Source organism: Erithacus rubecula (genome assembly GCF_903797595.1).
Source record: "Erithacus rubecula genome assembly, chromosome: 5".
NCBI lineage: Eukaryota > Metazoa > Chordata > Aves > Passeriformes > Muscicapidae > Erithacus > Erithacus rubecula.
Genome location: NC_136687.1, coordinates 64,464,885 through 64,481,056, shown reverse-complemented (window position 1 = coordinate 64,481,056; position 16,172 = coordinate 64,464,885). Strand labels below are relative to the sequence as shown.

General features: G+C 41.4%; 1 protein-coding gene across 1 annotated transcript in view; it reads right to left on the bottom strand.

The window, feature by feature from the left end:
- Positions 1 to 1,738: 1,738 nt before the first annotated feature.
- Positions 1,739 to 16,172, bottom strand: part of ANXA5 (annexin A5) — a 19,254-nt gene continuing 4,820 nt past the window's right edge. The window contains exons 3-13 of the mRNA XM_079307123.1: positions 14,157 to 14,241; positions 13,039 to 13,133; positions 12,561 to 12,674; positions 10,274 to 10,364; positions 9,312 to 9,391; positions 8,836 to 8,892; positions 6,359 to 6,452; positions 5,897 to 5,992; positions 5,403 to 5,461; positions 3,296 to 3,418; positions 1,739 to 2,265 (exon numbers count right to left, since the gene is read on the bottom strand). Coding sequence (XP_079163249.1) covers positions 2,203 to 2,265; positions 3,296 to 3,418; positions 5,403 to 5,461; positions 5,897 to 5,992; positions 6,359 to 6,452; positions 8,836 to 8,892; positions 9,312 to 9,391; positions 10,274 to 10,364; positions 12,561 to 12,674; positions 13,039 to 13,133; positions 14,157 to 14,241 — 957 coding nt within the window. The 3' untranslated portion in view covers positions 1,739 to 2,202. The remainder of the gene's footprint in view (positions 2,266 to 3,295; positions 3,419 to 5,402; positions 5,462 to 5,896; positions 5,993 to 6,358; positions 6,453 to 8,835; positions 8,893 to 9,311; positions 9,392 to 10,273; positions 10,365 to 12,560; positions 12,675 to 13,038; positions 13,134 to 14,156; positions 14,242 to 16,172) is intronic.

Here is a 16,172-nt window from a genome sequence, read left to right as displayed (position 1 = left end):
CAAAGAGATTGATAGGATTTTTCAACACTTCTAGTGACAAAATGAATATAACAGACATTTTCATGACTCAATCAGAAGATGGAGAAAAACACACCAATGATTAACTACTGCCACAGAGGAAGCAATTAACTCATTAGCAGCTGTAATTTAAAGCCCTCTTAGGAATGCACTGTACTGAAGATTCCAAATCTTGCATTCCTAAAGGAATGTTACACAATAACTACAACAAATATTGCAGTTCAATTAATGTCTTTACATGATAATTAGATTTCTTAGAGTAAGAAAACTTCTCAGACTTTGTTTTCTCTGTTCAATTAGTTCAAAAGGGAAATTCAAATGCTTTTGCCCATTAGCATCTTAAAACTTTCTGCAGATCACTGATCCCTAACAACTCCTGGTCACTACTTACAAAATCTACAAGCAATTTAGATCATTCCATTTAAATCATAAGCATCAGGTTTTTTACAAGGGTCAGATTGGTGGAATAGCATCACATGTGAACCAAAAATCCACCAAAGAGCTGAAAACAAATCATGAAGATCAGATGGTACTTTCCTAAAAATCCTAAAGAAACTGAAGGAAGCTGAAAAATTAAATACAATGTCTCATCTCTAAAGCAGTGGAAAGCAGTGCCTTAAAGATTTTTGTGTATGATTTTGCTTTGGCAAATATGGTATCATTAAAAAAACAGATAAAAAACAAAACCACCAAAAAACCCCAAACCCTCCTGCTATCCTAAGGTATTTCCAGGCCAGTGGTTATGCCAAGACTGCAGTGTGTGTAGCTGGCCACATCATTCCTGGATAAGTAGCTGTAATTTAATATTCCTTGCTAACACATTTGTAAAGGCTCCATAAAAAGAAAAACTCGCAAACACCGACAATTCATTTCAGGAAAGGGAAGAAAACAATTTGAAAACAATATAATTGCACTTAGTAGCAAGAGATCATGACAGAACTAATTCAGAATTACAATGTAAAAAATGAAAACTTTATATTTATTCAACTTGAAAGTTTTAAAGCTCTTAATAACCTGTGAAGAATCAGCTTCAGAAGGACTATTAAAATGGGCATTTTCTGCAGCTGATGTATGTGGCTGACTGATAAGCCAGGTTTAGAACCATGGTGCTCAGATCTTACCAAGGCATGATAGAGAAGCCTCTTTATTCTCCTTCACACATGTCAATTTGATTTTCAGATCCAGTCAAATGCTGAACCAAAGCAGAGAATTCAAGGCAGCCCACAAAACAGGCTGGTGCTTCTCTCACCCTGTGCTCTGCTCTCTGATAACCTGAGGGGAGGGATGCTGCAACCATCCTCTTTTCTCCCAAGATCCCTGAAGAACAGATCCCACCTCTTCCTCACCTGTTTCCATCCCAGCCATCCTTGACTGGTCCTAGAGTGCAGCACATCTGCTCTGCCTTGGCCCTGCACAGTAACTCTCCTTCCTCCTGTGCCCCAGCTTTAGAAGAGAAGAAAAACACAAAGCAGCACAAAATGATAATGCAATGCCCAGCAAACACCAACACCTTGGTTTTCCAACCCTACTGAACAGCAGCATCACCACAGCACCTGTATCCTAGGCTAGACATGAAGATGGAGAGCTGCAAAACACCAGATACTTCAAAGCCTCAATAATGGGAGGAAATATATACCCACAGTCTGAGGCAGTGAAATCCTATCAAAGAGAAAATAGATCAAAAACATTAAATTAGATAAAAAACCACATACAACTATGATGAGAGGGAAAAAAATTTATTGGTCCTTTAGATTTCCAATGATGGGTTGTAATATGCTCAGCAAATTCATTCCAATATTACATACAAAGGATTTCCTTGTTTGCCATGTTAGAACTAGCTTAATGCTCAGTGGAAATGTAAGGAATAAAAGCAAAAAAGGATCATCTTGAATTTATTGTGAAATACATGATTATTTTTTCCTATTTCAGCAAAACACCTGTAAAGAACTGGGTTCTGTGCTCGGCACCCACCTTCCATGAAGGTGACTCTCGCAGATCACAGAAGGCACTTGAAATTCCTGGAAGTTGGGATGTGGGGAAGAGGAGGGATAACAATGTGCTCCTTTTTACTAAGTGCAATCCTAGTATAAATTCAAGCAGCCACAAAGCATTAAGATACAAAACCTCAGGCAGACATGCTAATGAAGGGCTGCAAAGCTGGAGCACGACGAGTGCTGCGTGTCCTCAGTCGTCGTCTCCACCACAGAGGAGCAGCAGCGCTTTCCTGTAGTCCCCAGAGGTGTCTTTCTGTCAATGCAGCACAGCAGCACTGTGAGTCACCAGGGCAGCTGCCAGGAGGGCCCCAGCACAGCTACACATCCATCCCACCCACAGGAAATCCACATGGATGACTCTCTGCCCAGGAATGACACAAGGAAATTCTCTGCCTCTTACACAGAGGGACTGCTAGACACAAAAAATCTCCAAAAGCTTTACTAGAAAACAGAACTGCCTGTTGCACATTCGATGCATCTGTCTGCAGGGAAAAGTCCAAAGGAGAAGCCCAGAGCAGCACCAAAAGCAGCACATGGGCAAAGTGCACCTGCCACTGCCTAGAAAGGTGCCAGCTCTGCTCCCTGCAATCAATGGGAGCTCTGATACAAAACCCGTATGGGCCTGACAGGCAGTGCCAAAACAACTCCACCCAGCCTAGTTAAGGCAGCATAATGTTAGGAATAACAGTAGGAAAAAAAAAAATCATAGAATGCAGGACTTACAAAATAAAACAAGAGGGAAAAAAAAATAGCCTTTTGACTTAGCTTTGCAGCAACAGCTGGCTCCAGATTCCTTGCTGGCTTCTTTCCTTCCTGCTCCTTTCCATCCACTCAAAGGAAATTATGACTCAGAGTGGTTCCACAGTGAAACCCTTTCCACTTGGAAATGTTGCAAAGGGTTCCACACCACAACCCAAGATCTAAACTCCAACCTCATGATAATTCAGACTCCCTACCCATGTTATTTCTCTGGAGCCAGCACCCTCTCTGAAGTGCTGCACAATAAGGAACCCAGACAAGAACAAGGAAATGATGTAGTAGCTAAAAATAGTGTATGAGTAATTGCAATTTCAGAAAACCTAGTGAACACTGGAAGGAAACATTTTTCCACAGGAAGTGTCCCCCACTTAAACAATGCCATGTCAAAAATACAGAGAAACTCAGTCTCAGGGCCCAAGTGACCCAGTTCTACCCACACCCTCCCTCTGCCAAGAAAAACAACAGTGACAAGAGTGACATCTCAATCACCCCTGCATTCCCTGAGAACAGAAGAGTAATTTTACCTGAATCATTTGATACAATGATTTAGCAAAATTCTTTCTGAATTCTCTTCTAATATCCAGCAGATCAACTTCACTTCTTGAAACCATGACTCTGATCAGGGTATCATCATCAGTGCCAGCTCCCTAAAGAGAAAAGACTAAATAACTTTAAAATGTGAACCAGTTCTGGACACATGCCACAACAAAACATAAAACACAAACAAATATGGTACAACATGAAAGCAACAAGTGGCATCTCAAACTACTCCTGCATTACAGCTCAGCTGCAGAACAGAATATGTGGGACAGTATCATGAGGCATTCACTCTGAAATGTGGAGAACAGAGGGCTCACCATGCAGGGTGCTCTAATCCCTGGACCTCTATCAAGTGCCAGATGCTCAGGCCTCTTATTTCATGTTTCGTCTCAGGCTTCAACTGTGAATGCCCACATAAATTTGAAAGACTGCAGTTCCAAGCTTGCCCAGTAGCACAGCTGCTCACCACAACCAGAACCAAGAATAAACCCTTATGCAGTGCACCCTGAGGCTGCAGAACCACAGTCAGTTCTGGACCTGGCTACCTCAATCCCAGTGGTGACCAGTACAAAGGAAATCACACCGCAGGACACAGCAGAGCAACTCATCCCATGAACTCTACAGCTGTTTCTTGTGGGGGCAAACTTCACAAACCTTTTCCAACCACACAAAGGTGCCCCACTCTGTCACCTTCAGTGCTTGACACATTCCATGCTCCTGTGCAGACCAAGGCCCTGCCCCTCTGCTCAGACAAGGCAGACTCCACACAAGCTGAAGCCAGACACACTTGCACGTGCTGACCTGCAGATGCAGCTCAAGGGAAGGACTTGGCAGAGCCCCCACGGTCATCTTGAGCCTAACGTCCAGGGCCACTCAATCCTTCTGGGTGCAATAGTCTTGGATTAAACCTAAAAATGCCCTAAATCTGCTCAGAAGTTATGGCATGAGTCCAGTGGTTTCTGAGGAATAAAAGCCAAGCTCTGCCCCATCTAACCATGAAAGATTCTGCTCAGCACAGAACCTTGTCATGCCAAACTGATACATTAGAAGCACAAACTCCACTGTTAAAGTAATAATTGACAAAAAACTTTCTTATCTGAAGTGCTTAATGATTTTTATTTAATTTTTTTTTTAAATGTGGGGATCTCAGAAGTGTATAAGAATCTAAAGCCTACAGGAAAATTACATTTTTGAAAAAAATAAAAATAATTAAGAAAAAATTAATCGTCTCCAATAGCTCAGCCTACTGGCATAATATTTTGTATTTTTCACCTGAACCTCATTCTACATTGGTGTCTATAAAAGCAGAAAAGACTTTTAAAAACTAAGCTATCATTTTGTGTCTCATCACTAACTCTCAAACACCTCATCTGACAAACATACTCCAGAGCTATCCAGAAAGCAGAAGGGAGGAATGCCTCAGGAAAGCTGATAACTTGCCTGAAAACAACAGACTACCTGCCTCTGGTTTAATTAATATCACCCACCAGGAGTTAAAAATTACAGCCTTGCTCGCTTATCTCTTCCCTTCCAAGAGGAGGTGAAGCCAACAGAAACATGGATGCACTGCTAATGCAATTCCTGTGTGTCATCTTTTGCAGATGTTTAAGCCTTTCCTTCACTCTGCTGAGCTTCTTGTGCTTCTCAAGACAGGATGGATAGTGTTTCAAAGCTACCTAAAGCTCTCAGTCTGTAAATACTCACCTCCAAATCAAACAGCACTAGAATTTGCACTATTTAAATTTTTGCCTTTCTCAGTACATCCACCAGCTAAAGACACTGCAGTTTAATCAGCTGGAAGCACCCAGAGGATCTTGCCAGACATTTTCCAGGGCAATAATACCAAGTCACAAAACAGCTGATGACTGTAAAAAGTTTCTGGTCTGAAAAACCCAGGAGGAACTCAAGGAAACTCGAAGTAAATTGTTTGCATCCTCTCCCAGTCCTGCACTCCCTGAACCTTCTGCAGACACTTAGTGATACAGTAACCTGTCAGCATTCACAGTGGCAGAAGAAATTAAGAACAAGCTAAAGGGAGAGGAATTGTAGCTAGAGGAGATGGAAAGTGACATAGGGAAAACATTTACATACCTTCATGGAATAATACAGGGTCTCAGCAAAATAAGCAGGCACACTTCTGATGCATTTCACTGCAGAAAGCCAAATGATTGAATTATGGACTGCTATTAAATGCAGGGCACTCTCTGATTGCCAAAACAAGGTGTGTGTCACTAGGTTATTCTCTCCAGTGGTATCACCTGGTCTGTTCCTCTGTTACAACTCTGAGTTCTGGGATTTAGAACAAACATTTATTTCTGATAGCAGACTTTACTAGTCAAACTCGAGAGCACTGTCCTAGATAAGCTGCCAGGAATAAGGTGAAGGCAGAGCTTGGTCTCAGCTCCAGCAGAAGTGCACAGAATGCAGTTTCACTTCTCTAGATATAAAAATGGATCCCAGGTGATCGATTACCTTACAAAAGGAACCTTGTTTTCATGCCAGTCTCTGTGACAACTTGTACCAATTTAAGGAAGCCTAGGAGTAAGCAAAGGCAGCCTAGTTCCAGACATGTTAGGACTAATTACCCACTGCCAGTAGCAGCTTCTCCAAATCACCAGAAGTCTCCCGGTCAATGGTCTCCTCAATCTGGAAGCCAGAAATGGTCATGTACTTGTCAAACACTGCAAAACAAAGAGTGCTCCATCAGGAAACAGCCAACATTCCTGCCAGTGCCCCTCAGTTCAGGACAATGACCCCTGTGTGTCACTATCCACAGTTCAGGTGCTGCTGGCCACTCACTGCTCTGAGCACCAATTTCCCCTCAGACACCCCCTGTACAACCCCTCCCTGCACCTGGAACAGACCCATGCATTATTCCCAATGGCTTAACAGACTGGCAAAAGACACTTATGGATGGACAAGGAGCAGGGGGAAAGGCATTGCCCCTCTTTCATCAGCTCATAAAATAGGCACCTGGTATGAGCTGAGCTTTTCCAGGCTGGATTTGAGGCAGAAGCTTTCAGGCCCTCATTAACCACACCACTTACCCCTCCTCAAGTGGGAAACACTGCGAGTTCCCAAGATAGTGATGAACTTTTCTTCATCCGTTCCCCATTTCAGCTCCCCAGCTCTGAACAAAACCTGTTACGAATTCAAGAGATCCAAGCATCAGCATTTGCTTTGTGCCCACAGATCCTATTGAAAAGCTCTATTTGTCTCCCTCTAAGGAGCATTAAATTTACTAACAAGCCTAGCTGGAGGTAAAAAAATGAAATAAAATTACCAAGTACTGAACTCATCATAGAAATAAATGAAAAAATCTGAAATTGACTGTGAAGGCATTTCCATGAGTAATGCAGCTTCAGGCCCTGAAACTGACTGTGCAGAGTCCTCTTCATAAGCCTGAAGTTCCTTGAAACTGTAATAATACAGCAGATAAAAATCTATTCACAGTACTGCCTTTTCTGCACTTTTTTCCCTTCCCTTTTTTGAACTTTGTTACGTGATGGCTCTTCATCAGCAGAACCATGCCAACTTGGCTCATGAGGAAGTTTTCCAAGGAGAAGAAGATGGATCTAGAAGCTCTCAGAAAGAGGATTTGAGGTCTGATAAATTCTTAGTTATTTGAAACCAGATTTTAATCATGGTTTTAGCACATTTGTGGCTTTTCAGGCAAGTCTGTCTTTGATGCAGACAAAGACCTGGGTGCATTTTCAGCACCAGGAGCATAAAGCACTTCAAAAAGTTGGAATGAGCAAGAGCCAGGAGAAAAAGAGAAAGAAACTCGGAAAATGAAACAAGTTCTTTTCCTGACAGTCAGAAAACTCTGTCTTTTGCTAAACACTCTGTAAGTAGAAAGGTTTTACATATTGTAGTATGTGATCTTTTTAATATTAATAGTACAGAATAAAAAAATACGGAGAGGAAAAAGCTCTCAAGGTGCTCATTGCAAGGATATTTATTACAAATAACATATGCTAAGCCCTCCAAATGAATATCAGCACTCTCCATCCAGTAGCAAATGAGAAATCCCAGTACAGCATTTAGAAACACCAGCAAAAGATTTGTTTAGAACATTAGAATTTGTAAACAGCACTTTTTGTCAGCTTCAAGTTCTTATCTGCCTTGCCATTGGGCAATACACAACATGTACCTCAACTGCATGCCTTTAAAGAAGTGATATTGACAAAACCTTTTCCAGAAAGTCACACTTTCTCTGTCAGGCATTCTCATAAAAGTCTCACAATTGCTTTGAATGTGCAGTAATCAAAGACCCAAAAAATTTACAAATCTCTGAGCAAAAAGTTTACCTTCTAATGTATCAGGTTCTTTCCAGAATATATGACTTGAGAAGAACATTGGGAAGCCAAAAATACTCCTACATTTGCACAGTCATCTACCTCAGTTCTGATCATTTGTACCTGGCAATAGCAATTAGAAAATGACTGAATCTGTTCCAGCTGTGTTGGGTGGTGAATGGAAAATCCATTGACTCAAAGTCCCAGCTCAAGCTAAATGTATGCAGCAAACCACAGGGACAATTTGGGAAACCAGGACCTCTTCAACAGCTGGGTTTGGTGCCTCCTAAATTTAGCTGCTCATTTAAACCAAATTAAAGAGGCCAAAAGGAACCTATCTACCTACCAGGGCCAGTGCTTCATGTGTTTCTTCAATTACACAGGCCCAGTTAAAAGCATGACTGAAAATTCCATGGAATAATCTAGTTCACAATACAAAAGCTTGCCCCTCTAATTTCCCAGCTGTAATTTTCACAGGAAATTAACTTTAACAGCAGAATAACTGAATTGAAATGACAAAGGATAGGCCTGTGCCAGCAAAATATATTTTGCCATTCAGTCTCTCCATCTTGCTGTCAGGAACATGTTTTATTGATCTGATATTCTGTTTTTACTCTCTGTCATGTTGAACAATCCCTGTATTTCTTTCATCTCAACAGAAAATTTATGAGAGAATAATGTCTCATGCAGAGTTGTCTGAAATAACTGAGAAGGCACATGTGTTAAATGAGTTGTAATCAAATTGCTGAAATATTGACCATCACTCCAACAAAGTGAATGGCACCCAGCAAGAGACTGGCAAGGACATGAATTAACTGCTGCTGTTCCTTTCCATCCAGAGCACAGGGTCAGGGAGCACTTATGGACAAGGGATTAAATTCAGAGAGAAGTCCAAGTCAGGTATTAAGGAATGAACTGGTAACATCTGAATTTTCTACCAGTGAGTCTCTCAGTATCATCAAGCCTCAGCCTCACTTTTAATGATCTGTTTCATTCAGGTCCCACATTAAGTAATAAGCAAAACTGAAATGTGAAAGTGCCAACACTTCGATCCCATTATTTCAGGTTTTGACAGTTATTTTGTCCAGAACATACAAAAGTACATGAAAACATATTTAAAAATACACAGAACCTTAATTGCCACTCTTTCAGATTTGAGTTCTAGCTGTACACCATCTTTGTGAGATAACTTGTAGCAATACCCCAACCCTAAGTCAGTCACCCACCTGAGCATCCTGCTCAACAAGAGCCTCATCAACTCCAACATCAGGATCTCTGTTGGCCTAAACAGAAATTCACAAGTTGATAAACTGAAGAATCAGAACTCAAAAAACATTTATCTGTTATACTGAGCCTGTAAGTTACTGTGAGAAGTCACCCCTAATGCATCTTCTCCAAAACCACCTTGTTTTTCCTTTTTCACTGCATGTGCCAGTATGAAATAAGTATCCTCTTCCCATTTTGCCCTTAAAACCCCACACAGCAGCACCTGCTACACCCATGGCTATCACAGAAGTTTTCTGCTTCAGTGATATGGCAATGACTCAGAAGAGATCCCAAGGCTGACCCAACATGTCAGAGGAAGTGACTCAGCTCCAGAGCCAACCCTGCCTAGCACTGGGCCCATCCAGAACCCAGCTTAGCAAGCAGAAAGTCATGAGTGGATCTAGAAGTCAAAGTCATCCCACAACAGGACACAGACCTGCAGCAGCACCACCAGCAGCCTCTGGAAATGGCCTGATGTTTCCCCTGTGATCTTATCCTCCAGGCTGGCTTCATACTCTGCAAAAGAGCAACATCCACTCATCACCCTACAGGCTCCCTTGCTATTTTGAGGGGAAGGCAAGGAAAGGCAAAAAGACTCACAATTTGTAAAATTATCTGTCAGAAAGATCTTTAACACTCAGGACATATTCTGCTTTCACTTACAACATAACACTACTCTAAAGGAGGAAAATACAGCACCTCACACCTCATTTCAGGAACAGATCACTCACAATATTTTGAAGTACAAGGTGACATGCCTGGATTCAGCTCCTTAAGGAACTAAAGAGGATACAGACATGGAGTAATGCTAAAATATGGCAGTGTCACTGTACAAAAACCATGAGCCCAGAAAAGTCTGCTACTAATAAATTTTGCCCCTTAAGACTCTGTGTTTGGGCTCAAAATTAGTTAAAACATGAGAATTTCTTATATGGCAGAAATCTGCATAGAGCTAAAAGAAATCTACTCCTGTGGCCAGCCAAAAGCTGCAAGTACTCTAGCATAAGTACACTTGAATACAGCATAGAACAAAAGGCAGGGGAAAAAAATAACTTCTGTTTATTTAATGTGATATCACTTTTCTTGTTTCCAATTACTGAAAATTGCCTTTTAGTCAAAGGGATGAAAATAATGGGTGGAGGAAAGAAATGCTTTTGAAAGAATTCTAACTCTAAGGCATAAATAACCACAACTTGCAGCCACAGCCCTGAAATAAAAACTATTTCAATTTACAATTCAAATTCTTGTTCCTTTCAATAGGAATCTCTGCAACACAGCAGAAAGAACTCTCTCTTATTGGACACATCCATCAGTTCAGAGATAAACCTTATCTGAAAGATGAGCTAAAATCATAAGAAGGGAACTAAACAGAGACTCTTATTTTATACAGAAAATTACCTTGCTGATAAACTTGTTTAATATTCTGCACTTCTGCAGGTGTTCTGGAGGCAAGAATTTCAGTCAACACTTTCTCATTGGTTCCTGCTCCCTGCAGGGGTGAAAGTATGACTCAGTGGATGGAATAACAAAAGGAAAACAAGAATTTCCTTTGACAATCAAAACCAAACATAAACTTATACATTTGGACCAGATAAACAAAAAATATTTTCTTCTTTCTGGTACACTCTGGAGGGTTTGAGGAGAATTTCTCCCAGTTCTGTCTTGATTGCTTTCAAAACCAACCCAACAATTTATAAAAGCCCAGTGCTATAGGATTCAGATGGGCCCTTCCACGCCCAAGCACAACCAGGTGCGCCTCAGTTCTTTGCTGTGACAATCTAGGACATCAAGAGCAGCGAGTTTGCATCTTAGCTTTAATCCATGTAGTGTCTGTCACCAGCCAGGACACAGATAAGCACAGAGCCACTCAGCACAGACCTGCACCCTGCTGTCAACAAACCCATTCTTCTGCTGCAAACACACTTGACAAGAGAATTGCTAGCCCAGGTAGTTCCAGCAATTCTGCAGTTCCCAGAAACAACAACCACTCTTTCACTTTTACAAGGATAAAACTTAAAAAAAACAGGCCAATATCTTGTATCCACAAATCTAAGCCTACTTTGTTTGCAAGAATAATCCACTGCTCTTCACACATACAAAGGAGTCATTTCACAAAAGCAACACTGAAATGCAATACTGAGCAGTTTTTGCTTCAGCATATTATTTACAAGCTTTCCTGTAAGGAAAACACTGAATACTAAACACATACAAAGATATGCAACTACACATAAAAGCATCCAGAACACAAATTTGCCAGATTACAGGCAACCATTTCCAAAATGCAGATTGTTTCATGAACATGCCCAATCCCTGAGGCAGGTAGAGCTACACTTGCTCTAATCCAAGCAGCAGCAGTGAAAATGGATGGGACAGCCTTCAGCACAGAGTTGGTGCTCTTAGCTGAGTTATCTTGCACTCAAGTCCCTACCATGACATCTACTTCACTGTTACCCCCCTTGGCTGAACTGCAGCCAGTACTGACATCCTTTCCTGTGCAGACATTCTCCAGAATGCATTTTAGGCTCTTGGGTTTAATACATTTTTTTGTAAGTGACAAGAACAAAACCACTCTTGTTTCACTATCTCTACATTCCCTCCTACACTGTCTGTTCAGTCATTTCCCTATCAGTCTTTGACTCCCAAAAATCAATAAGAGGAACTTGGAAATACAATTTTTTTTTTTTTTAATCAACAAGGCCTTTATCAGTTTCTCTGTCAGGTACCATCTCCCCTTCCCCCAATGCACATAAAACACATTACAGAAAACCTCCAGGAATGAAGTTTCTATCTGAGGGACTATTTGCTGGGTCACAGGTGCATGAGCACTTGCTTGCACAGTTGGCTAAAGCCTACATATTAACCAGCTGCTCATCCAGGATCTTGGGAATTTACATGGAAGTGTCATTCCACAAAGCACTACCTCACACTTGAGTCAAGTTCAATGTCCTCTATTTGATCAATACTGTAAATAGTCCAGGGACATTGAATTCCTGAAATTCCACAGGTGTGACAGAGGTGGGAAAAAAAAGCACATGGAAGAGATACTGAAATTTCTACACATCCATGTTGTAAATGGTTTGTTTACCTGGCCTGCCCAGAAAGGCACTAAATGCACTCACTAAAGAGAAAATATAGAAGGCTAACACTGACAGGGCCATCAATTATTCCCTCTGTTACTGAAGGCAGTTTTTAGAGCACATTCAATACTACAGACAATACCTGATCATCATTTTGGTGGACACCAGTTTACACAAGCTCATCAATTTTGGACTTGCACTGCAATCCATCAGGGGTAACACACTCTGTAGTTTAAATAACAGCCAAGAAGAAACAAAGAGCACCACACTTCCATTATATGCCCTCAACTAATTTTCATACAGCTGTATAGCTATAAAACTTTAGCTGCTCAAGCAGAAAAATCCAGAGTCCCTCTGGACTTCAGTACTGCACTTGAACAGCAAAAGGAATGTGAAAGCAACTGCATATGTATTCATTGTGTTTAAACCAGAAGGAACAATTCTTATGCTGTGTAGATTTCTAAACTACCTCTGAATTATTATGATTTGCAAAAAAATGCAAAACCATGACATTGGCAGGTGTTAGCACAACTTTGCTGATTTTTTTTTTTTCTTTTAAATCAACCAAAAGCACCAATCATTTCATGTAACACATGAATTCCTCTTACCTTGATGGCATGCTTCAGTGCATGAGCATCAAAAATATATGCTGGTCTCATCAGAGACACCATCAAGGTTTCAAACTTGCCAGTAAGTTCTGATTTCAGGTCATCCACAAGATCCTAGTGCAGAAAAAACAGTGCTGCAATGAGCAAGGACTAAGCACTTTAAAAGAAGGCACACAAGTCTGGAGGCTGACTGACTCTGGAGACACAGCAAAAAACACAAAGGACACCACTTTTTGTTTTAATTGGTCCTCAACTGAAACAAGGCAGGAGAAAAGGATAAACAGGCATTTGGAAAACCTGAAACACACTGATCTTTGTTTTTTGATAAGGCAGAGTGGAGGAAAGGGAGAGAAAAAAGCAAAGGTAGATTTCCTTACAAGGAATGTTTTTCAGGGAATATGGTGAATGTGTCTCATATTTTAAAGTCATCATTGTAAGCCAGAATTAGCTCATTTCCAGAGGTGTTTTTTCTTCTTACCCTGCCAAATAAGGTTTTAAAGGCAGAAGCTATTTCTTGACGCTGAGCATTGTTTCTGGTGGCGAGGATAGTCAGCACAGTTTCTTCATCAGTCCCTGAAGTTAGAAAGAGCAAGTTACAAACACACTCTGAAAAACAAACTGCAGTGGCACAGACTCAAAAGGCAGTGAAAGATGCTTTGACAACAACAGCCTACTGGCAAACAGCAGGAGCATTTAAAATAGTAAATGTCACCAAACCTCAAGCAGAGCCACCAAGTTTGGTGGAAAAACATGACTAGAGGGCTTAATATGTTGTTTATTCTCCAACAGTGCTCCAGTGATCCAGACTCTGCTCCAAGCATCAGCTATAACATTTAGCTATCTGTATTCTACAGAAAGGCCTTGCCTTTGGGCTCACCAAAAAACTATTAACTCCTAGGAAAACTCAGTCCAACAATCCCAGACACCCCAGAGGGCAGCAGCATGGAGCTATTATCCATTTAATAGGCAAAGCTTGCAAGGTAGGTCCTCCCAGCACGGCATCTTCCCAGCCCTACTGAGCTTGCCTGTAGGCTGAGGTGTAGCACACACCCCTCCTTCCCTTCCTTGCACAGGTGGCTTCAGAGAAAGCAGCAAACTGGGGTTTGTTCTCCCAGGGGAGGTTTTGGGGCAGAAAGCTACAGTGTGGGTTTACAGAGCACTTCTTAGTCTGCATTCACACTGTGTGTGTGCTCTCATTCCTTGTCCCAGTAACTGCACTGTGCTCACACACTTCCAGGCCCAAGAGGCTGCTGCGGATTTGCCATGCAGAGTTCCTACCACACTGCTGTAATTCTCCACAGCTGTCCCTGTAAATCCAGAACCACTGCACTGTAAAATTTTGTGCTCCCAGAAGAGTGTTGGAGCATCCATTTCTTAATCAGGAAAGAATAAATCCCTTATTTTTTTTCTTCATGCTAATCCAAAAATAAACATCCTTGAGAGCTGCGCAGTCACAACCAGGACACGCCCAGACCAGCGCGGTCCTGGGGCTGCCATTCCTTGGCTTGTAGACACACGCCCTACTCTCATCTACTGAGACAAAGTAGATCAGAAAGGATGTTTGCAAAGGAGGAAGGTAATAAAAATTATCCTTACCTATTCCCTTCATGGCCTTACGAAGGGCTTCTGCATCAGCTCTGGCATCAAAAGGAGCAAAGGCTGTCACAGTGCCTCTCGTGTACTGAGGGGGGAAAAGCCATGGAATAGAATATTGAATCTTTCAGTTCATACAGGAGCTCAGGCTACATTTGAATTCACAATCCAAAAGCTGACTGTATTTTTCTTTCGATTGTCTGGCTAAAAAGCAGTCTGTGGGTGTTTAAATACAGCTCACTCCAGAGGCACGACTATGGTTTTCCTTAGCAGTGCACCAGCTAAATTTGGGTATATTTATGTACCAATTCTGCAAACTACTGTTATCTCCTGAATGCAGGGAAAGACTAAGAATTTATCATTTACTAAAGTAATTTGAAAAATTAATTGCACAAATCATGTATGCTAGGCAAATGGCACAAAGACACATATGGAAATATGAACTTCTCCACAAGAAAACCCAACTGGATCTCTCAAGCAGTATCACACCAATTTTTTCTACCACCCTGCAAAAAATAACTTTTCAATTTTTATCATAGCACTTTTGACATGAACAACCTCTTAAAAAGGGATTCAGCTACATTAGTTTGCAGATTAAAAAAAAAAACAAAGCAACTAAAAAAACAGTTCAAACATAAGGATAAGAGATCAGCTTGTCCAAACACAAAAATAATTCTGCTAGGTTTCCATGGAACATGGCTCTTGAGGGAATTTCTCTTTGGATTAAACACAAAAGAACATTCATCATCCTTGTGGAAAAGTTTTGCCTTTATTTAAACAGGATAGTTCAAGAACCTATATGTGTTTAGCACAGTAGTTAATTTATTAACTATGGAAGTGGCCGAAAGGGGAAACAGCTGGGTTTGGGGAACAGGAAGGCATTTCCAACAGCTGAAGGAGGGAAATTTCCTGTAAGTACTGCTGCAAAAATGTAGCAATCAGAACAGGCAGGCATTTTCCACTCTCAAGAAAGAGCAAGACAGCAAGTGCCAAGACACCTACTGAGACTGGCAGCAGATTACTCCAGAGGCAGCACAGCCATCTGGCCTTCCCTGGAGTTAGGAATTCCAGCCACTCAGTGCTTTGGTCTCCAGTCAATGCCTTCATCAGAGATAGGTCAGCCAGAAGGGCAGGGAGAAAAGAGCAGTAACCAGAAACTGCCCCGGGGCTCCTGTGAGCTCCTGCCAGAAGACACTCCCTAGGCTCCCACAGCAGCAGCAGCCAGGAGTCAGGTTCATTTCTCACATATTCTTACAGAGCAGAACAAAAGCACCACCGGGTTTAATGGCAACAACAAATTTCTTTTTGGGAGATGGTTTCCAATAGCCAGAATAACTCAGAGGCGTGACAATCCCATGCAACACTCTGCTTGTCCCATTATGAGCAATTTTTTTAAGTAGTATTTTAAATTATTTACTGTCATCTTCCTAGCTAATTCCAAAGGCTACCATGAAAAAACTCAAGGATTTGGGACTCACTTTTAAGCACTGAATTTAATTTGGTAAAACAGATGACAACTGAAAAGCCTTTCCCTCCTCCTCCCTTGCTATGATTCCACCCAGAGAAGTTTTGTTCTGTATTATCTCAATATAATATTACAGAAGTACTTTTCCTTTGGAAATGACCAATGTCAACAAATCTCAGAGGAAGCAGATATTGATCTTCTGCTTTCTTTTGCTTATCTTGTTATAAGCAAGTGGAATTCCCCTTCACAATTCCCAAGTCTTGTGACAACAGCCCAACATTCCTATGTAACCGCTCTAGACAAAGCACGTGGGAACACTAAATGCCAGATGAAATCTCTCTGCATGCCCTTCTCATTTCTGTTAACTGGCAGGAATCCTTCAAAACTCTCTATTCCAAAGCATGCATAGGAAGCCCGAACATGCACTAAGCTTGATGAACAGTTCCTGAAAGTCTCCTGGTGCAGCTGGAGCCTAAAAGACTTTTCTTGATGTCTGAGCACCGTTTGCATTCCAGGCATTCCCCTGTGGCACACAGCACCCAGTGGATTCTGGC